The sequence below is a fragment of the Mustela nigripes genome, chromosome 14, assembly GCF_022355385.1.
Source record: "Mustela nigripes isolate SB6536 chromosome 14, MUSNIG.SB6536, whole genome shotgun sequence".
Classification (NCBI taxonomy): domain Eukaryota; kingdom Metazoa; phylum Chordata; class Mammalia; order Carnivora; family Mustelidae; genus Mustela; species Mustela nigripes.
Window position 1 is genome coordinate 54,299,638 of NC_081570.1, and position 25,644 is coordinate 54,325,281.

The window sequence follows — 25,644 nt, forward strand, 5'->3', positions numbered from 1 at the left end:
GTGTATTTCATCACGTTATGTGCTTTAGGATTACCTTAGGATGACTTGAATTTTGGTGGCATTGCCATGCCCGTAGCAAAAGACTCATGGGAGAGCAATTTAGCTGTGATAGGGAAGGAAGAGATAGTATTCATCTGTCATTAGTTACACAGCTTACTCTTTCTATAATCAATGCAGGAAAAGTGAGGAGTTTGGCTCCTTCTCTGCCCTGTAGCTGAGAGCCATTTCCCCGGCTCCCATGTTGGGACTGAATAACAGTGTATCTCAAGGGTTTTTGTGGCCATGGGAGGTCATAGAAAGAAAGGAAGGAGAAAAGTCTTTCCTTTCCTTGCCTTTTATTATTGAATTTCTCCCTGCTTCTATACAGAGCTAGTTAAGAACTGGCCCCACTCTCTCCAGATGGTTAACTGTTGGGGTCAACATGCCCCAATGTATCTGACTATTCCTACTAGGGTGAAAGCTGATTAAAAGGGTGTTTTTTAGTTTAGTTTTGTTTTTTGTTTTTATTTGTTTTCTTGGGTTTTTTTGTTTGTTTTTCACTTCTCTATCTTTAATGCTTTTCCTGGCATATTTTAGATATTCAAAATGTATTTATCAAATACATGATAAAATGGTTTTATTAGAACTAGTACTAACCTGATTGACTCCAAAATCTTCCTAAATATTTTAGCAACCGAAGGAACCAAATGAGGATGGAGTGTTTGAATGTTACCTGCGGTTAAGTCTTATGCAGAGACATAGTGTAAGAAATTATCTGTCTCGGCTTTTTTCCAAGACATTTTAGCAGTGCTCCAAGTACAGTTTCCCTCTTTTCCAAAATTTAGCTGATCAGTCAGAGCATACAAACCTGTCTTTTCTGGCTTCCAAGTCTTGAGCATAGGGGCCTGACTTTTGAGAAGTAAAAATGAGAGGCCACTATGACCAAGCAAGTTGTCTTGAAAAATAAATAATTTGGAACTTACACGATTCACCTGGAGTTCAAAGCTGCCTAGAGGTTCCATCAGTAAAACACAACAGCCGAGACAATTGATCCGGACATCCCTGGCGACTGCTAACTACATATTGTATCACGGGAAAACACACATACGCAAGCAGGGTTCCCCCAGAACCTCTTGGAGAACAATGCATAGTGCAGTGAGCCAGCAGGCAACAATACTAAGTTGCGTTGCCTTCAGCTAGAAAGGCCCTGGTCTCCTGGGCACAGGCAGTGGTATGACGGGGGCTTGGATGCTTGAAGTGAAGTCATTGTTGGTGCAGGATGCTCTTTTGAAAGGAGAAAGCCTCACAGGAAAGAGAGCCAATTGCATGTGGGGGCTGTTGCCATGGTGCTTCGCTCTTGCTTTAGCATGCTGTACTTGAACTTCGGAGAGTCCAAGGGTGGGGTAACGGAGAGGAGGGAGAAGGAGGGGAGTGGGATGGGCTTGGGAAGCTCACTGCAGTGGGACTCTCCTCTTTGCCTTTCCTCCAGCCCCTGCTGTCTAAGGCTGACGAGGAAAGGGGGGGTGGAGGGAGGAGGGCAGGAGGGAGGGAGAGCGAGCTCGCGTCTACAGGAAGGGAATGACTTTCTCAACATGCCCTAGATTGCTAAAATGAAATAAAATTTAGTGTAACTCCTAAATATTTCTAACAAGAATTAAAAGATGTTTAATACTCAAATACCAAAAGTGTAGTCCTTCATAACCCAAGTAATTCACCCTTCATGCAGCAAAGGATAGCTTATGTTTCCCAGCACGTTCTGGATCCTGGATGTAAAGGTCTAAGGGGTTTGATTCATTTGTCGAATGCAATCTAGTATGCATATTAATGAGCTGATGGAATGGAGAAGACGGCATTCTGCAAATGAAGTGCTTTAAAAAAAAAAAAAGATTTTATTTATTTATTTGACAGAGAGACAGCGAGAGCAGGGGGAGTGGGAGAGGGAGAAACAGGCTTCCCCCAGAGCAGGGAGCCCTATAGAGGGCTTGATCCCAGGACCCCGGGATCATGACCGGAGCCCAAGGCAGATGCTTAACGACTGAGCCACCCAGGCACCCCACAAATGAAGTAGTTTTTAAGTGAAATAAGTTCATTCTGTTCCCACTTGTTTCATTGGAAAGGGTGGCTGAAGGCACTGTCACACACCATCAGTGTGCAAAAACTCCTCCCAAAAGCTAGCTTTAAAAAAAAAAAAATCTTTGTATTCTGAAAGCCTAGTATGAAGACAGGCACAGTTCTTACCTGTTCTCAGTTTTTTTTTTTAAACGTTGAGAAAGTAAATGACTCAAATGCACCATCCCTCTGAAACCATTAGCGTGACTGTGTGGAGGACGGTCTGTGCAGTGGAGAGAGGGTTAAGAACACCTAGTTGAAATGGGGGAGGGTACTGACTTCAGATTTACTTAAATATTCATGGGGCTTCCTCCATTTTAATCTTCTCCTTTTTAAAAGATGGCTGTGTTTCCCAGTCTGGCAACCCCTCAGGAAAGAAGAATCGCTCCTTCCTTGCAGAGTTCAGCTGAGCAGGACTAATCTAGAGTGGAAACCCCTTCGGCCACCAGGACTATTCATAATTCATAAGTGCTGCAAACCAGCCAGCTGAATACATTTAGACAGACTCTCGTTCCTTCGTGCAATTCCTGATTGCATGACTCTCTCTGCCAGGAAAGAAGCAGGGAGCATAAGCTTCTTGTAAGAATGGAGTGCGAAGATGGGCTTTGTTTGGATTAGGAAATGCCCTAAATTTTGGAGACTCTGTCTTTTATAAGTTTTGATGATTTTACCACTGAATCTGCTCGGCTTTCCCGGCTTTCCCAGTCCTTTTCGGGGTTGTTCTCTCAGAACAGTGAATTCTTTCAAAGGGATTTGTGGATTGTGGCAAGGAGAGCATTCCAAAATGCCTGAGGCAAACTATTTGTTATCTGTATCTTGGGGTTACATCAAGGTGGGTTCATTTGATTCTGTTATGTGTCTTTGATAGAATGTGAAACATTTACATCTGTATGCTTTCTGTGAAGTAGAAAAACATCTGTAACGATTTAATTTGTGTTGTCCCTTAGCTCGCAGAGGCTGCTTATTGTATAATAAGGGGATGTTATATTACATCGTATTCGAGTAGACTGTGTTGTATTTTAACCCGATTCTTTCTCTGCAGCTTGATTTTTAAAGGATGCTTCTTTTTCCCTTTAGTGTTCTCTTCAACTTTTCACATATAATCTCTCAAGTAATATTTTCGAGTTGATTTCTAATAAATGGGTTTTAAAAGTTGTTACATTTTTCAAGTGAAATTGTCTTGACCTCTATTGAAATTCTTTTTTCTATGTTCGCATCTTCAGAAGAAATCAAATGTTAATTCTAAGAAATCTTAAGAAAACCTCTTTTTCTCCCTAGGGTGACATTGGAATGATTTTGCATTAAGGGGGTGTTTTGTAGACGCAGTATCATTTATTTAATTGTATCTGCTCCTCCAATCTCTTGGTTCTCAGTAAAGTTGAAAACATCTTAAGTGATCATTTGCTAATTTTTAGGTGAATAATATATTTTTCTTCTTCATACACAGTTCAAAAGAATGCTGAACCGGGAGCTGACACACCTCTCAGAGATGAGCCGATCAGGGAACCAGGTTTCTGAATATATTTCAAATACCTTCTTAGGTAAGATATTAACTGGGAAACCTGTTCCATAATTGAGATTTTTCCATATGAATCTCTGCAACCCATCAGCTTGGAATGGGGTTAAGTCACAGAAAAAGCCATTTCGAATAAGAACTAAGGAGAACATTTAAGGTTAAAAAAAAAAAATAAGCAGAAAGATGTTTTCAAGAAAAAAGAATGCCATCAGGGAGAGAAGATTATTATAGGCTGATTGTATTTCTGTGTACCTCAGGTCACCCTTATCCACCTACCCACTTTCATCTTGGCCGAGACCTCTGAAGGGACTGGGGTTGGGGGTCCAGTCATCCAAACCTGAAGGACCAGACTATTGGCTCTTCTGACATGGTATTCTTTACATCCTCCCAATAACTGGACCTGGAGCAGAATATTTCCTCTTAGGTGGTTTGTAAGAGATATGGTTGGAGAATAACAGTGTGATGATTTGGCCCATGGGAACAAGCTTTGGAAGTAATTTGACTATTGCCTTGCTAAGTTATTTCTTAAAGATCAATGGGAAGAGAAGAATCTTCTGTCTCTGAAAGATTGGGCTTTCTGCAGGCTGCATCTTTATCTTCCCAATCTGATGCTTTTTATCTGTTGTGCTGTGTTGTCACATTGCTGGTATTTAACACATGATGCTGTCAGAACAGGTTTGCATCGGAGATCCTCAACCCCTGTCAGGCATCTTGTCTGATTAGTTGGGATCTCTGAGCTCATGTGTTTAAAGCCATTCTACTGTATCGTGAAGCTATTTGGATGGTATTTTTCTTTAATAAGGGTACTTTAAAATAAATAGGTAACATTTAGATGCTGATTCTGTTGACTTTCAAATATCGCTGAATTATGCCCGTACACAGAACTCCACTACTCAGGGAACCAACCCGTTCTTACAGCTGAACATCACACCTCCCTTTGTTTTTGGCATCGAGACACATCTTCAAGTCCATGACCATGTGCCTTGGGGCCTTAGGGCAACACACACCTCTTCTGGTTTTATTTTTAAAAATCAATCCTGTTTATCTAATTCCAAAGCCGTTTCTGCTATCAGCAGATCAATCTTTGATCAGCCTAGTGCAGAGCCCCTGACATTAACCGGCAGCAGGTGGGCTGGGCGCGATTAACAAGTGCCTTTCCAGCTGTTTTCTCTGTGGTGCCTTCCGCACCTGGTTTGCTCCAGTGGCAGTTACAACACCTTTGTCAAGGAACAAAGGAGAAGAATTTTCCTATAGCTTAGTTCTGAGAGGCAGCTGGAATCTAATTGAACAGCAGGTGTCACAGACCAATCCTTTTCTTCTCCCATCAGTCCACCCCCCCACTTCGTTCCTTTGAACACAAGCATCTTCCACTGTCCCCCCTTTTTTTTTAATTTTTTAAAGATTTTATTTATTTATTTGACAAAGAGATACACACAGAGAGAGGGAACACAAGCAGGGGGAGTGGGAGAGAGAGAGAAGCAGGCTTCCTGCTGAGCAGGGAGCCTGTTGCAGGGCTCGGTCCTACGATCCTGAAATCAAGACCTGAGCTGAAGGCAGACACGTCATGACTGAGCCACCCGGGCACCCTTTCCACTGTCCCTTTTAGATGTACTCTGCTCTGTGCAACACCCAGGAATTTTTCATGAACTGGAAGTCTAACATTTTCCAGGTTAATGACTAGGGGGGAGAAGAAGAAATCGAGTAGTGTAAGAATTTATTTTTGTTCTCACAAACATTGCGTTTTAAAATGCCAGGGCTTGTCTGTCGTCTCGGGAGACACTCTCGGGACTGGAAGAAGGCTGCAGGAGCCCTCTGTCGTCTAAGACTTCACGGACACAGCTCTGTGCACTTGGAGCAGGTTTCACCAGCTGCTCACCAAGGACGGCAAGAATAGTTTAGCAGACTGATCTCTCTCTTATCATCATAAGCTATTAAATGAGAAAGCTGATAAGAGAGTAAGGATGAGCTCTCAGGGTCCACACTGTGTGGAACAGGCAAACATCAACGCTCTCTTGAATGTTTCATTTGTCATTTGGCACATCTCTTGAGGAAAACCAGTCTTTTGGCTTCTTGTTATTCCCAAAATTACTTGATCAAAAACAGGTTGTTGGGGAAGGTGTTAGAATCTCAATCCTTAGAGACTCAGCCTTAGGAGTGTGTGTGTGTTTGTGTGGGCGTGCGTGCGCAAGGTAGTTCTGACCAAACAGACTAGACAGAATAAAATTTTAAATATTCTTGGGAAATGCAGGGAGGAAAAATAATCCCTCATATCAACAAAAGATAACATCGGTTGCCTCATCTGTACAATGAGGCAATTGGAATCTGTGGCGTCTCGGATCACTTCCAGCTCCAATATTCTCTGACTCTGATATGACTGAGTTGATCAGTTTTGCTAAAACATACCTGGCGGTACGAATTCCCTGTAACGGACTGTAGGGTTGCAGTTGGATAATCCTGAAAAGCAAACCAGCCAACCAACCAACCTTGCTTCCAAACTACAAATGTGGGACATGGAACTCTTAATCCTATCTTGTGGGGTGAATATTCCTGGAGGAATAGTCCTGGAGAAGCATGAATGAAGCCTTCTTTATAAACTATCCAATCTGCAAGGGACCTTAATGACCTTGTAGTCCAATTTCCTCATTTTATGGGAGAGAAAACAGGCCCAGAAGGGCAAAGTAACCTAATCAAGATTACTTAACTACCCTGTCCCTGAGCCAGAAGTAAGGCTTTGCTCTCTGAATTCCCAGACCTAAACACTCTGTCACTTCCTTAATTAGGAAAGAAGGTTGTTAGGAACTCAGACCATATAAAAGAATCACATTAAAGGGCATTTAAGTAATAGCTATAGTCTTCTGAAGCGATATCTTTAAGGAACCATGATTGTTGAACCTAAACATAAAATGTGTTTTTAGCCTTTCCCAGCAATATAAAAGAATTTTGTCAGAGTTTTGTCATGGCAGCCATCTCAGTGAGCAAAAAATGGGAAAAACCTCAGTGTTTAAGTTAAAATTAAAGAGCATTTTTGCACTAAGAGTCATTGAATGTTAAAATGTGTCATCTGGGAAGGAGGGAATCCCTTACTCCAAAGATCTGGGAAACTTTTGCTATTTCCATCTAAGAGAATGGTGTCTAGATGGACAAGTTGAAAGGCAGGCAGGAGTCCATTTACCAAAGTAGGTACTTACTGATGCTCTTACATGATAATGAGCTCCAGGTTGCTAGCCCAGGAGGAAGTAAAGCAGGATCTGCAGGCAGGGAGCACAGCCGAAGCAAGATTTTTAGATACGATATTATAATTTAGTAAGTATTTTCACAAACAGAGAAGACTCACTCTTGTAAATCCCCGACTACATCTCAAAAGCTAAAACACAGAATTTCAAAGATTCAAGGAAAAGAATTTAGAAATTTTGCAGGATTAAACGCTGAGCCCTAGTAAGAAAAACACTTCAAATTAGGCCATTAACAGAGTTTTGACATGACCATATTTTGCATTTGTTTTTTGTTTGTTTGTTTCTTTGCCTTACGCCATCTCACTGTTTCCCCACTGTATTCTAACCATCCTGGGAATGTCAATTCGCTAAGTGTTCATGGTGATTCTTTGAGTACGTGTTTCAGGTTATTTCCGCAATGCACTGGTACGCTTTTAACAGGAAATTCAGAATAAGGAAACCCATCAGTGGTTCCAGCACCTGCGTGTATAGGGAAACACCCATTAATGTCAAATTGGTGCTGTCTGTGAATAATGGCTTTCTTCTTTACTGTAATGTTCCAGACACGGTAGTGGTTCAGCTCAATTACCGGCTGTTGCAAAGAATCGTTAGTTAACACGGAGGAAAGCTGGTAGGCCCACTAGCGGTTTCTCTATCTACAGTGGCCTAGGGGAATCTGACAGCCTCTTAGATAACCAGAGGTGAGGAATGGTAAAGAACAGGGTTGGGAAAGACAAGGGATACTATGACCTTTCGTTTTAGCAGAAAATTACAATTATTACAAGTGAAGCAACAGAGGGAAAAGTAATGTCAGAAACAATAAAATACATAGTGTTTTATGACAGAGATTGTGAGACCAGAAAGAAATTTTTAACAGGAAGCTCAAGGCTTGGTTTCTCTGCTATTAAGTCACTGTGTCTGGAGCTGAGTAATTGCAAAATAAATATCTGTTGAATAAATTGCCCTTTGAGCTTGAACAAATTGCTGACTTCATCCAAAAAGTGAGAGTGTGGAATTATTATTGGTTCCCAAACCTGGCTTTGATCATCAGAGACATTTAGGAAGCTTTCCGAAATGTACTGATTCAGTAGGACTGGGTAGGGCTCATCAATCTGTCTTTTTCTAAAGTTCCCTGGGTGCTTCTGATGCTGAAGCAGGTTGGAAACCCCTAAACCAATGGAAATGACCACTAAAATTCCTCCCTAGGCAAAAGTCATAAACTGATGAGGCTCGGAGCTTGTGGATACCTACAGGGATAGAGACTAGCCTTGCTCCAGGTGCTGAGGTGTCCAGGCCCCTGCTCCGGTCTCTCTGTGTTTGTTTGGCTTTGATGCTTTGTCCACAGGGTCCTAGGAGCAGACCCTGTGGAAAACATGAGACCTGTGCCATCATCTTGCAAGAGTAGAAAGCAAATAGTCCAGGTCCCAGCATGCCATCCGGAAACATGTCATTTTCTAATGGAGAAGTTGTCTTTGTCCTAATTTTTACTCTAACAAGCAGAGATATGCGTAGAACTTCCGGGAACTGCATTAACTCTTTCAACCACAGGGTGTGATTTAGTTCAGTGAAGTAGCTGTTAAAGCAGTTTAGTAAGTGATTGCCTCTGGGAACTCAGAGGCATCCCTGTGGCTGGAAAAAGTGAATGCACTTTTCAGTGCAGGGGCTCATGATAAAGGCCCCTGTGAAATGAAATGGGATATTTGGCTACTGATACTTTTAATAGCCTGATACAGAGGGAAGAGCTTCTATGAGAAGATAGAGGTTTTCGTCGCTAATCGTCGTTCTGCTGTTACCTTGTTGTAGCAGAGTTTTTTTGTTTTTTGTTTTTTTTTTTTAAAGATTTTATTTATTTGTCAGAGAGAGAGAGAGAGAGCACAAGTAGGCAGAGTGGCAGGCAGATGGGAGGGAGAAGCAGGCTGTTTGCCGCTGAGCAGGGAGCCTGATGTGGGGCTCGATCCCAGAACCCTGGGATCTGACCTGAGCCAAAGGCAGCCGCTTAACCGACTGAGCCACCCAGGCACCCCTGTAGCAGAATTTTTTTAATGATGAAATGACATAAGCATACATATTTAATAAGCATAAATATTTTAATAAATTTAATGCCTGTGACAAACAAGAGGCACTATTTATTATTAATTAGTAGAATGAATAAAAATAAGGCATGAAGTAAAACTGATATACTTTTCCTCTGAACCTCAAGTGGTGGTAATAAGCCAAGGCTTAACGTTATTATTTGAAGATTGTAAACCATTTATTTCTCTAATGTACAGACTGCGCATCTAAACTTGTCATCTAAATGACAAGTTATAACCAGTTAAAGTTGTTGGGATTTTTTTTAATTAAAAAAATACAAATATAAAAATATATATTTTTTTTTAAAAGCAGAACATAAAGCCTTTTTTTATTAACCTGGGCCTGGCTGCACAAACCTTTTCTATTACACAGACATATAAGTTATTCAAGTAAAAAAATCTACATATACATATCGTTGCCCTACGTGGAAAATATAGAAGCATAATTCTAAATTACACAACAGATAGAATGTGGAGGTTTGAGTCCTACCTGTCCTGCTTGGACAACTTATTTCACTCCTTTGGGCCTCAGGTTGTTTAGCTGTAAAGTGAAGTGAAAAAAATTGTCCCATTTCTCCCATCAACCTCACGGGATAATCCTGGAGGTCAAGTGAGACAATGTAGGACAGTCCTTTATCAGATGTAAAATCCATTACAGGACATTAGATGTTGTTTTGGACACTGCAGTGGGTTCTCATTGGCATGTGGGGGCTGAAAAATGTTTCCGCTTGTTGCAGACAAGCAGAATGATGTGGAGATTCCATCTCCCACCCAGAAGGACCGAGAGAAAAAGAAAAAGCAACAGCTCATGACCCAGATAAGCGGCGTGAAAAAACTGATGCATAGTTCGAGCTTGAACAATACAAGCATCTCACGCTTTGGCGTCAACACGGAAAACGAAGATCATCTGGCCAAGGTATGTCTGAGCGGGGAGGGGGGGGGTGGTGCGTGTGCACGCAGCTCTCTGCTCTATGGCAAGCGGCTGCCTGAAACTATCTGCTAGAAAATAGCAGCAATCACTGTAGCTTTACGATTAGAGTATATGGTGAGAAGGGCTGGTGTGGTCCCTTTGTCCATTGCTGGGCACCAAATTCGAACCCTTTTCCTACAACAAAAGACCTGTATTTTTTTATTCGGATTTGGATTTGTAAATGGGAGTTCCTCGAGAATGAGATTCCTACCGAAGGCCCACTGGGAAAAGTCACAGGACGTCCAGGAGACAGGAATGAATTGTCATAGAGAACAGATCCGGGACTAGATGCCAAGGACTAGTTGGAAAATCTGCACTGACTGGCCGAGCTAGAGAAGAAAGGAGAGAGGTTGACAGCACTGACTCACAGCCCAAACCCCACCAGTGGAGGGAGGCACAGAAAAAATTCACACGTCCCCTAGGGGTCCGCCTAAGGTGACCACTGAGGTCCTTGCAGCCTTGTGTCAATAGGAAATGAGCTCGCTGTGAGCAAACTTTGGACATTCAGTGAGGCTTTCTGAGAGATGCCATTAGAACAAGGGGCAAGAATTCTTGCCTTTGTTCCGGGCAAGAATTCAGAATGGAATAAATTATTCCTTTAATCAGATAATCCTGGAATAATCCTAGAACACAGGACTGGATAATGTTTCTCCCAGGTCTGTCTGTGGCCCAAGAGCTCTAAGATAGAATAATCCACGGCTGGTATTCTTCATGGCCTTTTACATTAAATTAAGGTTGACTTCCACACATTCTAGCAACTGAGTCTCCCCGACCTGGCCCTTTGTGATCATAACCAAAGGGCAAAGGAGTTCTCCCAAGATGGTTTTCTAGCTGTTACTAATGGACCAGTGATCAGGGAAGAGGAGAGTCAGGGAAATGAAGCTGGAGGGACCTGCAGCCACTTGAGCTATCTTGGAAAGCAACTTGGTTGAAGACTGATGTGTAGAATAAAAAGGTCAGCAAGTAGATCTATGTATTAGACACACACTCTCCCTTTTCTGACAAAATATACAGAAACTTACAACTAAAATGAAGAGGACCCCCAACCTCCTAGGCCATTCCATTTTCAACTTTTCATGCAACTAGAACACTCTATATAGACACTCCAATGACTTAGATAACCATTCTCCAAAAACTCAATAAAAATAAGGAGGCATGCTAACAAAACTGGCCTTGTTCCTAAATTCCTCTAATTTTGGTGACAGGAGCTGGAAGACCTGAACAAATGGGGCCTTAACATCTTCAATGTGGCTGGCTATTCCCACAACAGGCCCCTCACCTGCATCATGTATGCCATATTTCAGGTGAGTAAAAAGGAGAGAGACTGCCTATTGAATTTGATGGCTCTTTTGATTTATTTTTCCCCATCCCAGTTTATTTTCCTGATTTGGCTTTTTCCTCATTTTTGGACATCCACTTATTTGTTTTCTAATCCATTTTGCTGCATAGGAAAGAGATCTCCTCAAGACATTCAAAATCTCATCTGATACATTTGTAACCTACATGATGACTTTAGAAGACCATTACCATTCTGATGTGGCATATCATAACAGCCTACATGCTGCTGATGTAGCCCAGTCCACCCATGTTCTCCTTTCTACGCCAGCATTAGATGTGAGTAGTTATGATCTGTTTTGCATACCTGCCCATCCTCTTCTAAAAAGTGCTATGTACCACATGTACTGTATTTACAGAAATAATGGCTCGTGCTTGAACCAGTTCTTCATGATGCGTGGCATCCATCCATTGGGTTGCTAATAAAAATGACCGACATTTTTACTTAGGCTGCTTTTGAATATCAGAGCAACTCTCTCTTACATTATATGTCTCTTAACATTCGAAATTGTTTCATTATCAAGCAATTAACAGGGTGCTTTTTTTTTTTAAGATTTATTTATTTGAGAGAGAGAGAGTTTGTGTGTGTGTACAAGTGGGGGAAGGGACAGAGGGGGAGGGAGAGAGAGAATCTCAAGCAGACTGCCTGTTGAGTGCGGAGCCTGACCCAGGGCTCAGTCTTGGGATCCTGAGATCATGATCTGAGCCGAAATCAAGAGTCAGACACTTAACCAAATAAGCCACCCAGGTGCCCCCAGGGTGCTTTATTTTTCATTGTGTCTCCAGTATCTAATAAGTGTCGAGTTCAGCATGTAGTATGTAGTTTATTTTCAGTATGATATACTGATCTGAATTGCCTACACCATCCCAAACACTGTGTTGCATAGCAGAGAAATATAAGATCTCCTGTATGGTTCCTATTAGAGAATAAACATTCATAGGCTTATTCTCCTAAGAATTCATAAAACTGATTCTGTGGGTTGAAAAAGTAACTGAATATCTAGAATTAATAATGCTGAAGCAGAGGGAAACCATGTTCCGTTTTGCTAGACATCTTGCTAGAAGGTGGCTGTGACTCCTTCCTGAGTAGATTAATGCATTTCCATGCACCGATATTAGTAGCCATATCTTTGACATACAGTAGCAGGAGTCAGGTCCTTCCAAAATGTGTACGCTTACTTTAGAAGGGGGCTTGTCAACCCCTATCCAGCCCCACCAGATTGGGAAGGTGAAGAAAGATTAAACTGGCCAGAGCACTGTTGTCTGGGCTCCATATTTCCTGAGAAAAGAAATCCAAGAAGATGGGAAAGTGAGATGGAGCTGAGGCTGTTTTATCCCCTGAAGGAGAGAAACAGTGTTATTTGTATGTTCTAAGGATTATAGAGTGGGCCAACACTGTTCATCAACTACCTGCTGTTACTGATTGAATACCTATCGTGGAGCCAGAAATGGACCACCGGGGGCCACACATGTTTAGAGGAGGGAGAGCTTAACGTGTCCTTGAGCAGTTACCCTTCACGGGAGAGGGGACACTAACCTGGCACTTGAAGGATCAGAAGATTTAAGTAATCACAGAGGATGAAGAAAGCCATTCAAGTCAGAGAAAGACCTTTTAGTCAGAAGGAATATATACCTACACAAATACTAGGTTTAAGTGTTGGTAGACAAGGGGGTGCAGAAGAGCTTCACGGCATGGCATGAGGGAGTTGGAGCAGTGGGGCACAAGTTCCACTTCTTAGGGATGTTCTCAGATCTTGCCCATAGTAAACATTCAGTGGGTAGGAATTGGAGGAATGGATGAATGAATGAATGAATGAATGCCTGAAAGCTTCTGTCCACCCTGCATAATAAATTATTTCTGAAGCTAAAAGCCTTGGAAAATAATTTATTGCCAGTCTTACGAGTTTGGAATTTAGCCTTTCTTCTCTAAGTTACTCAGCCTGGAAACATGAATGTTGTTATATCTCAGGGAAGAGCCAGTCTAACTTGCTTTTTTGACTTGTATGTGCTTGTGTTACATAAGCACCGTTCTGCCACACCACTTACCCAAGAAACAAACATCAGGCTCCACCTGGCCACTCATTGCAAGCACGGTGCGAATGCCTTCCCATAAGCCTGATGTGCGCATGGGCTTCCGCCATCATCCCTTTCACGTTAGACCTTATGATGATGGATAGAATCTCCATTCAGTCAGTGCATTGAAACATTATGTACATCAGCAAACAGTCCTTCTTCCCACAAGAATGAAATGGGATACTTTTTTTTTTTTTAAGATTTTATTTATTTATTTGACAGACAGAGATCACAAGTAGGCAGAGAGGCAGGCAGAGAGAGAGGAGGAAGCGGGCTCTCTGCTAAGCAGAGAGCCTGATGCAGGGCTCAATCCCAGGACCCTGGGATCACGACCTGAGCCGAAGGCAGAGGCTTTAACCCACTGAGCCACCTAGGCGCCCCTGAAATGGGATACTTTAATGTGAAGCTGAACACACGGGATAGGCCAATGGGACATGGAGTTAAATGAGCTTGTTTTGCTCGACAGGCTGTCTTCACCGATTTGGAAATTCTGGCCGCCATTTTTGCAGCTGCTATCCATGACGTTGATCACCCTGGAGTCTCCAACCAATTTCTCATCAACACGAGTGAGTTCACTACTAGATAATTGTATGAGTCATTGTTTCACTTTCCCCCCCCCCCCTGATGTTTTCATTATGGATGATAATAAGGATAATAATGAGGTAATCCTTCCATTGCACTCAGGCTGGTCAGACCTTTCCTGGATAATGTGTCCAGTCTGGCAACATTATTTTTGAGTTAGCGGCATGGAGAACTTGGAAAGGGTCAGAGGGGAGCCATAAAAAGTATTCAACAGTTGGAAAATACAATACATGAGGAAAGAGTAACCAATGTGGAATTATTCAGTGAGGACAAGGAAAGGTTGGGGGTAACGCGATAATGATTTTCAGTGTTAGGCAGGACTCTCACACAGAACATGGTTTGTGTGACCCACTGGTGACCCACTGGTGTCCCTCTCTACTAAGGAAACAGGCCCAAATGAGCATGGAATCTCCAGAGAAGTAAGATTCCAAAGAAAGCACTGGAATGCTTGGTCTATACTACGGAAGATGACCTGAGTGCTGGTCCAGCCTTAGGATCCCAAGCTATACTCAGTGATTTTGTCATGCTGAAAATGTTTAGTATCCATGCTAATGAAAGTCCATGAATTTTCTCAGTTAGTGCACTATTTCTAAAGGCTAAAAATCTCAGTACGTTTTTCTTCTGAGAATATTGGCTATCCAGTTGTGGTCATCATTAATTTCAAGTGCTGATGGTTTTATAGAAATGTTTGAGCTCCTTACTATAAAAAAGTCCCTATCCTACATCAAAATATCTGCATAATCTAGATGTGGGGTAGATTCATTTTTAACCTTGTTCTTCTACTGAAAGAGTATAAACTTCGGACAACTACTTGGCTATTGGATTATATCAGTGGGCATAGTGTATGTCACAAATCGATCCATATAACGGCCAGTAGCTTCACACAGAGAAAATGGTCTTTCTGCTGCAGCCACCGACAGCACTAGAACTCAGAAATCTAGTTTGCAGATCTGGGACTGATCACAGGGTGAACGGGGCAGGAGTGCTGAAGTGTCTTCATATATCCTACCACGTATTCTGAGGATGTAACACGAAGAACACAGTTAAAGCAATGGTATGAGTGACAACATTTGCAATGAGTAACCTGTCACCATCACTTGGCTACTATTCTTTCTTAAGAGAAAAATGTTCCCTCCAGAATTTGTTGACCGTATTGTCCAGTGCAGACCATGGCTCTGCCTAACAAAAGATGTCTGTGCTTCTTCCGTGTGAATGGCAGGCTGGAAGCTGTCGTTTAGGTTTCCAGATGTTGCTATTTCTGACATACAGGGTCAGAGGACAGAAACTCTGATGTCAAGATTATTCTAGGGGCACCTGGGTGGCTCAGAGGGTTAAGGCCTCTGCCTTCGGCTCAGGTCATGATCTCAGGGTCCTGAGATCGAGCCCCGCATCAGGCTCTCCGCTCAGCAGGGAGCCTGCTTCCCTTCCTCTCTCTCTGCCTGCCTCTCTGCCTACTTGTGATCTCTGTCTGTCAAATAAATAAATAAAATCTTAAAAAAAAAAAAAAAGATTATTCTAAAAAATTATTAGTGTTTTGTCACCATATTTGTAGAAAACTCCAAAGAGCTAAATTATTTGGACAAAACAAAAATTTCACACTGACACTATTATCATCTTTGAAAAATCAAAAAGTCAAAAGGGACAGGACTGCGGAATCTATAAAAAAGTGAAATGGTTTGAAAATCCCAATACATATAATAAAGTTTAGTGGCATTTTTAGTTTATTCCTTTCTAAAGCACAAAATGTGTGAAGACATAAAGGAAATTACAAACTGAGATAAAAATAGGGGTTAGTTGCTCGGAAGTACACTTACTTAATGTTAAATTCTTCAAATGAAATGAAGAAGGAGAAAAAGGATTTTAAAATACCATGAATTTTAGTCAAAGAGAAAGCTTATGCACCAATATCTACGATAAGCATGTTTGGCTTGGGAAAGGACTACTTCCCCTTGAAAAGGGAAACTTTCTCTGATGAGAAATGACATGTGGGTCTTGGTTCCTGACATCATTTGGAGAGAACTGGATCTGATTTCACACTGAAGTTATGCCAGCGTTAGAATTGTATCCCTTTCTTATTAAGTCATCATTTTCCCTTGTTTATTAGATTCAGAACTCGCTTTGATGTATAATGATGAATCTGTGTTGGAAAACCATCACCTTGCTGTGGGTTTCAAACTGCTGCAGGAAGAGCACTGTGACATCTTCCAGAATCTCACCAAGAAGCAGCGCCAGACGCTCAGGAAAATGGTAATCGACATGGTAAGACTTCCTTTCTACATCCTTCACTTACCTTTCCCTTCCCAGGAGGAGAAACACTGTTCTCTCTGATAAGTCTCCTGAGAGTTTCATTTTCCTTTTACCCTAGGTGTTAGCAACTGATATGTCCAAACATATGAGCCTGCTGGCAGACCTGAAGACAATGGTAGAAACAAAGAAAGTTACAAGTTCTGGTGTTCTTCTCCTGGACAACTACACGGATCGTATACAGGTATTTGATGAGAACCTTTGATTTACTGCAAAACTAAACCAAACAATAGTTGGAAAATGAAAACAAACATTGGTTCAGTTAGCCGCGTATCTGGTTATTATTACAACTTGGCCTTATTTTCAGAACAAGCTAAGGAAAATGGACATTCAAGTTTATCCTCAAATTTATGAAGAAAAACATAACCCTATTTATTGAATTGGGCTGAGTTCTAAAAATAAATGGCAAAATTCACTTGTAATAGTGGTTACGTGACTGTGGGTCCCAAAAGCTCGCTTTTGGATATAAATCCCATCGACTTGAAGATTGTTAGGTCTGTTTTGATTATACAAACTGCCATCAGCTGGTCTCTTTCCACAAGTGGAAAATATGAAGACATCTACTTTGAGTAATTCTTTGCATTTTTTCCAAACTGGGGAAGGGAAGTGATGGCAGCATTTGACCTCTAATGTCCCTTCCAATTTTTACATTCAATGACTGTCAATCTGAGAAGACACATGTTTTCCTTTTCAGGACTCCTATAATGGTAAATAACCAAGTCTGGCCAGCGTCACTGTAATAGGATTTTTTGGTCCACACACCACGATTATAATGCAACTAAAACGTTCTTGGGTTTGGTACCAAATGTACTAGTACAAGAGGCATGAGATGTTCTGGTAGTATTTGCACTGTATTTTATGGGATTTTTCAAAACTTGATGATTCCAGGTCCTTCGCAACATGGTACACTGTGCAGACCTGAGCAACCCCACCAAGTCCTTGGAATTGTATCGGCAATGGACAGACCGCATCATGGAGGAATTTTTCCAGCAGGGAGACAAAGAGAGGGAGAGGGGAATGGAGATTAGCCCCATGTGTGACAAGCATACGGCTTCCGTGGAAAAATCCCAGGTATGTAATAAGAAATTTTCAAAGTTTCTGTGAGCTCTGCTGATTGTCGAACTGGAGGGTTCGATCTAACTCCTGAGGTTAGACGGAAGCAACAACCCATTTAGTTCCATTCTATTTGTAACTCATTTGCCTTCTCCATTACACTCAGTTTCATAGGGTGGAGGGAAAGCCGCCCTCGGAAACTCATCAAAGTTTGGTTTGTGTATTTTCTAGCAGTTTAGAGAGCTATCTGTGACCTTAGCAAATCCAGCTGCCTGAACTCAGAGCTGTTTCCTCCTCCCCATCCCTCCAGATTTCTCTTATCCCTGTCCTTATCCAGGTACTTAACTCTTCATCCTTGCTTTCTTTGCCCTGTGCCTGTTGTCTCTCCATAATCAAGTGCACTGCCAAGAGTGAATCCCATTCCTGTACCTCTTCTACCTCACAGTCAATGCCCCGTCCTGTGTCCCCTTCCAAGGTTGCTTCTCTACCTCTGAGAACACGCTGACATCTTTGGATTGTGTCCAAAGCTACAAATCCCCTGTGCGCCAAGGACTGGGGACAAAAGAGTCCCCCAAGGCAGGGGGATGCAGAAATGCCTCAGATACCTCTGGCTGATACTAGAAAGTATCAGTATCCTTACAAAGGCTTCAGGGCATGCTGAAATGTTATTTTTTTCAGGGCAACAAATGGCCTGAGCTGGATAGTCCTGATTAAGAATGGGTCTACAGACTATGCCCAAGTCTTTAGCACAAAAGCATGAGGAGTGCTTTTGTTAGTTTTACCCTCTTTTCCCATTACCTGCTACCCCCAAACTTACATATACTTGTGATATCGATGCAAAGTTCCCTTGCAGTTATTATTTTGTTGCTTTTTTTAAAAGAGTCCCAGGGAAATGAGTTTACAATCTGTGAAAGTCCTCTAAAATTCTAATATGCTATAAAAATGCATCCTAACATTCAGTTGTCAGGGCCCATTCAAATCCCCCAAGGCCTTAATTCAAACAATTAGTTAGTTAATTCATTAACTAGAATAATTCCCATTTATTATCGACTGTGATGGTTTATATTTATATGGTGTCCTGTGTGGTTTTTCCACACACTTTTGCAGACCTCGTCCTATTTGAACCCCCACACAGCTTTGTGAGATGGACACAGGAGCTGCTTTCCCAGTGCATCAGGTGGAGAGGCTGGTTCGTGTTACCAGCTCCTGATCGACCCAGCTGCCCTCTGCCCAGAGCTCTTCACTCTCCCATCACTGTAGGCAGGTCTCCCTGTTGCCATGACATCATGGTACACTCTGGTGTTTTCCGCAGATGGGCTCCAGCAAGCATTGTCTGAGTTGTCTGGCAATAAAGCCCTTGACTAGGTGCTCTTAGGATGTGTAGAGCTCTCTCCTCCCGGGGCCCAGCAAATAAGCAACTAAAGGCAACCATTCAAAAAAGTGCTGAGCATTTAGCAGAAGCAAAATAAATGAAGAAAGGAAGTGACTGCACAGCGTTCAGCCAATTCCATTTTCTCCAATGCCTTGAGCTTGTTTTTTCAGGTCCCTGGAAAACACCTTGAAAATAGTCTCAAAAATCCATTAAATACACATGAAGAAGGAAAAGGGAGTGGGTGGAAGCAAGAGAAATATTAGAATATCTGCAGTCAGATTCACTGCAGGTCTCTGATCTGCAGATCAGAGTTGTCCCTGACTTTGGTGTGAGTTACGTTAAGACTAGGGAAGCAGCAGGAGGGAGAAGAGAGATGATAGAAAGGTCGATAGGTGAAAGGTAATGAGAGATAGATAGATAGATGGATGATAAATAGATAATACATACAAATATACAGATGTGGGTAGATATAGATATAAAAGAGTCACATATGAATTTTGATATATCACATGACTTGGCAAAAACGAGAATGTTGTTAAAGGAAAGGTTTCCCGGGGCACCTGGGTGGCTCAGTGGGTTAAAGCCTCTGCCTTCAGCTAAGATCATGATATCCGGGTTCTGGGATCGAGCCCTGCCATCGGGCTCTCTGCTCGGTGGGGAGCCTGCTTCCGGAACCCCTCTCTCTGCCTGCCTCTCTGCCCACTTGTGAACTCTCTCTCTCAGTCAGATAAATAAATAAAACCTTAAAAAAAAAAAAAAGAGGAAAGCTTCCCCATAGTGTGGAAAGAGAGCAGGATCACGTCCCATGGAAGCATATACATTGCTTTTGCTCATTTACCTCCGAATCCAGACCCAGCATCTCTCCAGCCCCCAGACCAGGACAGGGGAATTCCAGTCCCTCACTCAACTAGTGCCTGTTCTTTTTCACAACCTGCCCCCACCCCCCATGTTTCCTGTTTGTCCGACAATGGGGAGGTCAGCATAAGGCCACAGAGGAGCTCATGCAGGATGCACGGCCCCTGTGTAAACCGTCACAGAGCCATAAGCCTTGTATTTATTCCCAGGAACACTAGCAAAGGAACTGCTTGATTGTTTTTATTTTCCCTCCTTTCTCCTGATGGAAGTGACCATACCCTGTGGATCTAAGACAATTGCAGACGTGTCCACAGAGGGGATGTTTGTTTGTGTAGGCGCTGGAAGTATCTTCAGATGTTTTACCAAAGTCGTCTGCAAACAAAAACATTCCACGGAACTCGAGAAATTTCAGAGTCGTCAGGGGCTGTCTTCTTTTCATTTTGGAGTGGCGGCATATTTTAAATTTATCAGGGAAAGAATCTTGAGTCAGAACTCATTAGACCTGGAGCTTCCTTCTTTGGAGAATGACTCACAGAATCCAAGCGGTGACAAAGTCATTCCCGGCCAGGGTTACATCCAGACTTCTTCTCTGGCAGACAGAAGAGGAAAAGGAGTCAGTTAGAGTGAGGCAAACAGAAGCTTTGGAACCAGATGGAGCTGGGTCCAAGTCCCAGCTCTACCAATTACTGGCTCTGTGATCTTTGACAAGATACTTCATCTCAGTGGGTCCCAGTTTCCTCCTTTGTAAAGTGTGGGTAACAATACTTTGCGGACGTAAAAGCCATAGTGTATATAGTACATCCAATATATAGGGTGTACTATATAGCAATAGTGTATATAGTACACCCAATATATAGGGTGTACGGTATAGTATATGCTCAAATAGAAGAATCTATCATTCTTGATCTCTCTTGAATTTTTGTGCCTCTTTCTTTGCTTAGAAACCAGGAGAGCTTGTTTGGTTTTCAGGAGTCTGTCGTAATAATCGATGCGTAACCTTCCTTTTTTCCAGGTCGGTTTCATCGACTACATCGTACACCCACTGTGGGAGACCTGGGCAGATCTAGTGCAGCCTGACGCCCAGGACATTCTGGATACTTTAGAAGATAACAGGAACTGGTATCAGAGCATGATACCCCAGAGTCCCTCCCCACCACTGGATGAGCAGAACAGAGACTGCCAGGGTCTGATGGAGAAGTTTCAGTTTGAACTGACCCTTGAAGAGGAGGATTCCGAAGGCCCTGACAAAGAGGGAGAAGGTCATAATTATTTCAGCAGCACAAAGACACTTTGTGTGATCGACCCTGACCATAGGGATTCGCTAGGAGAGACTGATGGAGACACTGGGGCAGAAGACAAGTCCCCGATCGACACATAATCACCTTCTCCGTGTGGAGATGAACATTCCACCTTTGACAAGCATGCCAGCTGGATGGTAGGGCCAGCCCATCGTGGGGGCGTAGGCCTGCACGGGACAAGGGCCACGTGGCCTTTCCAGTTACTTGAGTTTGGAGCCAGAATGCGAGACCATGAAGCAAACAGCAGTTCAGAAAATGCCACGGTTGACTTGCCTTATATGCAAGCTTAGTGGAGAACTGAAGCTTTATCTGGTACTAAAGGCCAAGATCAGATCCTGAGTAAATGGCTTGAAAATGGAAGACACAAAACTGAGAGATTTTTCTGCACTAAGTTTTGGGAGTCTGTCCCCTCTAGTGACTGAACTGACTGATTAATAACTTCATTTATAAATCTGCTCACCTGTCCCCTTGTCTGCCAACCTGTGTGCCTTTTTTGTAAAACATTTTCACGTCTTTAAAATGCCTGTTGAATACCTAGAGTTTAGTATCAACTTCTACACAGAGAAGCGTTCAAAGTTGACATAAACTTTTTTGACTCTTTCTGGGGGGGAAAAAAGGAAAGAAAACGGTCTTCCTTCTTTCTTGGGCAATATCTTTCACTTTACTACAGTTACTTTTGCAAATAGAAAGGATATACTTCTAACCACATTCTATTTCCTTCCCCACTGGTCCCATCCAGCTTCACAGTTGTTCGTGTAACTTCTGTCTGCCCGCTTAGAGCAGTATATTTTTCTCCTCTTAGAATTTCACTTTTTGTGCTGCAAACAGAATAAAAGTGAACAAACTAAGAGGTAGGAAGGGTTTGTCATGTCATTCCCAATAACAGTCTGTGTAAAATTCCCCTCAGTGAGGCCGTGCGCCATGTTGTGTCCCGAAGCCCTGAGCCACTGGGCTCTGAACGGCGCCCCCCATGCTGTCCCCTCCCCTCCATTGCTCTCTACCCAGTGACACACCGTTTCCAATTTGACGCTGCCGTCTTTCTCTTGCACTGCCTTCTGCGCTAACACCTCCATTTCTGTTTATAACAGTATATTTATTACTCCATGTATATAATGTAATGTTTTGTAAGTTATTAATTTATATATCTAACATTGCCTGCCAATGGTGGTGTTACATTTGTGTAGAAAACTCTGCCTAAGAGTTGCGACCTTTCTTGTAACGTTTTGTATTGTGTATTATATAACCTGAACATCGCTTAAGAGAGACATACGACCCCCCTCCCTGGTGAGGACATCTGTGGGCTTTTATTCAGATGGTTGGCTCTTTTCCCTGAGTTGCTCATACTGCACAACCCCTTTGCGAACCGGTTTTGGAAATAGGATTCTCACATTCGATACTAAAGTGGTTTATACTAAGCTTTTACTTTTGTATAGTTTGATAGGGGTAGGGGGCAAGGGGATGTCGTTTTCACCCACGTTCTATCCAAATCCGTGTCCGCATGAGTTGGGTCCTAACCGGGTTCTCCTACCGTCGTGGCTTTGGTTTAAACAGCAACACTACATTCGCTCACAGATGGTTCTTCTGAGTGTTCCCAAACTACTGACTTTAAAGCTAAAGCCTCCTGCCTGCCCTTAAAGCAGGAATGTCATGTTCCAATTAATTACAAAAAACAAAAAAACAAAAAAACCCAACAACAATAAAACAATGTGAATTTTATAATAAAATGTGAACTGATGTAGTAAATTATGCAAATGTGAAGCTTCTGATAACACTTGTTAGGCCTCTTATTGGCTTCAGTCTCCATCTGTAAAATATATCCCACGCGTTCAGTTCAGCGTTGTAACTCACTAGTTAAAGAAATGGCACAAATGTGCATGATCAATGGGCTGTATGTCTATGAACACTGCATTGTTTCAGGTGGACATCTTATTGTTTTCAAAAGTTTCTCACAATGTATGTTATAGTATTATTATTATATATTGTGCTCAGATGCATTCGTAAGAGACTTTTATATGAAGTGAATAAACAAAAGCATGATTAGATTAGACTGTAGGCCCCATTATTTGGTGGTTAGTTCTGACCTATCAAAAGCAGATCTTTCTCTTCTCTCCTACCATGCCCCACAAAAACCAACCACTTTGCCTGGCCAGCCTGTCAACTGAAGTTTCAGAATCCGTGTCCAAAGAGTCCCTGAGCTTAGAACGTTTCACATGTTCTTAGCAAAGAGCCGCACAGCTCAGTGATGCAGGAGGTGGTTACAGAGAAGCAAACAGAACGGCTTTAAGGAATCTGAAAAAGCTTAAATCACTAGATAAACTCAGGGACTCTCCCACTTGGCTGGGTCCTCCAGAAAAAGGAATCACAGAATCGCAGAACATTAGCTTCATGTAGTCAGACGGTCCCACTGATCCATTTGACACACGAAGATGCTGAGGTCCGAAGAGACCTCTTCAAGCACCAATCACGGACCATTGGTTGACTCTCGTGGTCTTTTCCATGATTCACAGAGTCTCCTATTGATCATATAGTTATGCTTTACTTTCTGGAAAGAGCTTTGTAAATTTCATAGACAGAATACTTCAATGCTTTGTTGAAATTTTAAAATCAGCTTTAAAAAATGTTAGGCTAAGAAGTACGTATGCGTGTGTGTGTGTGTGTGTGGTGAGGAAGGCTGCAAATGAGTCAATGGATAACATGTACTACTTTAGCCACAGGGAACTGTTTGTGAACCAGTTAGTGGGTCTGCTCTAGAATTCCACTCAATAAACTAAAATTAACTGAATTTCTTTACAAAGGTGAGATGAACCAATACCACACATCCAGTCAGCCTGCAGGTTCCAGAGCTAATGTTTACAGCACTTAGCTACCATCCTTGACTTCTGATTCCACACCTACCATCCCTGAGCTCTTACAGACTAACTGACAAAAGTGAGTTGGTCAGCGTTGTCACAGGTGTGACTTTTATAATGTCTCCAGCTGTAAATATTTATAAACATGTGCAAATATGTTTCCAACAGAGAAATGGTTTTTAATCCTTGCTGCAAATTAGAGTCACCTGAAGAATAATTTTTTTTAAAGATTTTATTTATTTATCTGACAGAGAGAGACATAGCGAGAGAGGGAACACAAGCAGAAGTGGGAGAGGGGGAAGCAGGCTTCCTGGAGAGCAGGGAGCCCGTTATGGGGCTGGATCCAAGGACCCTGGGATCATGACCCGAGTCGAAGGCAGATGCTTAACCACTGAGCCACCCAGGCGCCCCTAAATATATATATATATATATATTTTTTAATATTAAGGTTTGGGTTCCACCCACACTCCTAGATTCTTTCTGAATTCCCAAGAGCCCTGGTGACCAGATTTTTAAAATCTTCCCCAGGTAATTCTGCGTGCGATCTGAGTGGAGAGCTCCTGCTCCTGCAGAGTTGTGCTTGGAGCGAAGGCTTTTGTCAGTCCATTCAGGCTATTATATAATAAAGTACCACATTATATATTATAATATAATATTATATTCTTATAATAAATTTATAATATTATAAATTATATAATAAAGTACCACAGACTAGGCAGCTTAAAAACAACAGTTTATTTTTCAGAGTTCCAGAGGCTGCGAAGTCCAAAATTAAGTTACCAGCCTACTGGAGTTCTGGTGAGGGCCCACTTCCCAGATCATAGCTGCCGGAAATAGGCTCCTTGCTCGGTGGAAAGGGCTAGAGATCTCTCTGGACCCCTTTATGGGAAGACACTAATCCCATTTATGAAGTCCCCACCCTCACGACTTAAGCAGCTCCCAAAGGCCTCACTTCCTAATACCATCATCTTTGGGAGTTGGAATTTCAACAGATAAATTTCAGAAGCGGGGGTTGCACAAACATTCAGGCCATAGCAGCTTTCTTGTGCAACGACCGTCTTCAGATATTGTGCGCCCACCATGGACAGGTGCTGGTTTGGTTACAGAAATGGGACCGGGCCCAAACACGAGTGAGACGGAGCTCTAGAGGCCGGGAGCTTGCAGTCTGCCGAGCTGCTCACCATCTACCCTGCAGACCACAAAATCATAATTGTGTTCTCAGGAAAACCACAAGGAAGATAAATCTAAAAGAAAGTTAATCATCTGGTTCTAGAGCAGAGGCCATAAGTGTACCCATTCCCTTATCTCTGATGGCATTTCAGCGTTCGTAATGGCAGGGAGCTACTGCGGAAGCAGAAATGACTATGGCGTCTTTGCCAAGGCCAAGGGTGATAGCTTAGTACTTAACACAATGTGTGGGAGACTAAGGCTGACTTACAGAGTCAGGAACTGTCAGAAATCCACAGGATGGCCTTCCCTTGACCTTTTCCCACAGGCTTATTTTGACAGGAGTTGGAAGTCATGGAAGTTCTTGTCCACTGAACAAAGCCTAATGGAGTTCAAGTGAAGGAGGGGGGTTTATTGCATGGTTTCTAGAGTCAAGTGGCCTGGATTTCAATCCTGTCTCCTCTATTTACTAACCATATAGCTTTAGATGAGTCATCTGCTCTCTGGGCTGTAGCAACATGGGGATTAATTTGTCAGGTGACAACTTTAGGCAAGTCACCTACTCTCTGGGCTATAGCCACATGGGGATTATTAATTTGTTAGGGGGAGGTAATAATCCCAGGCCTTTTCTACCATTCCATTGCCATTTTTTGGAGTCTGTGTCTTAGAGCTTGATTAAATCAGTGATCATGAGATTTAAAACCTGTGGAACCCAGGTGAGGCAGGAAAGCTGGCAAATTCCCTTTATAAACCCACACTTTATGGGTCCTGTACCTCTTGTGAAGAATTCTCCAAGCTGGTTCTCTCTCACATTCCTCAAGATTCGGTCAGGTGTCCTTCTATAGGAAATTTCCCTGATTCCCAAGGTTGGGATAAGGACTCTTCCTTAAAGCTCCTA

General features: G+C 42.4%; 1 protein-coding gene across 8 annotated transcripts in view; it reads left to right on the forward strand.

Annotated features, from left to right (window-relative positions):
- PDE4B (phosphodiesterase 4B) overlaps positions 1-22,777 on the forward strand; it is a 551,888-nt gene extending 529,111 nt beyond the window's left edge. For 7 of the 8 annotated variants that reach the window (XM_059375023.1, XM_059375021.1, XM_059375022.1 and 4 more), the window contains 9 exons: positions 3,536-3,629; positions 9,626-9,804; positions 11,064-11,162; positions 11,308-11,472; positions 13,733-13,832; positions 15,953-16,107; positions 16,214-16,336; positions 17,041-17,223; positions 20,445-22,777. In XM_059375023.1, the coding sequence (XP_059231006.1) occupies positions 3,536-3,629; positions 9,626-9,804; positions 11,064-11,162; positions 11,308-11,472; positions 13,733-13,832; positions 15,953-16,107; positions 16,214-16,336; positions 17,041-17,223; positions 20,445-20,810 (1,464 nt within the window). In that variant the 3' untranslated portion in view covers positions 20,811-22,777. Of the gene's footprint in view, positions 1-2,588; positions 2,921-3,535; positions 3,630-9,625; positions 9,805-11,063; positions 11,163-11,307; positions 11,473-13,732; positions 13,833-15,952; positions 16,108-16,213; positions 16,337-17,040; positions 17,224-20,444 lie in introns of those variants that run through there. The other variant, XM_059375025.1, reaches the window with a different exon arrangement.
- The last annotated feature ends 2,867 nt before the right edge of the window (positions 22,778-25,644 follow it).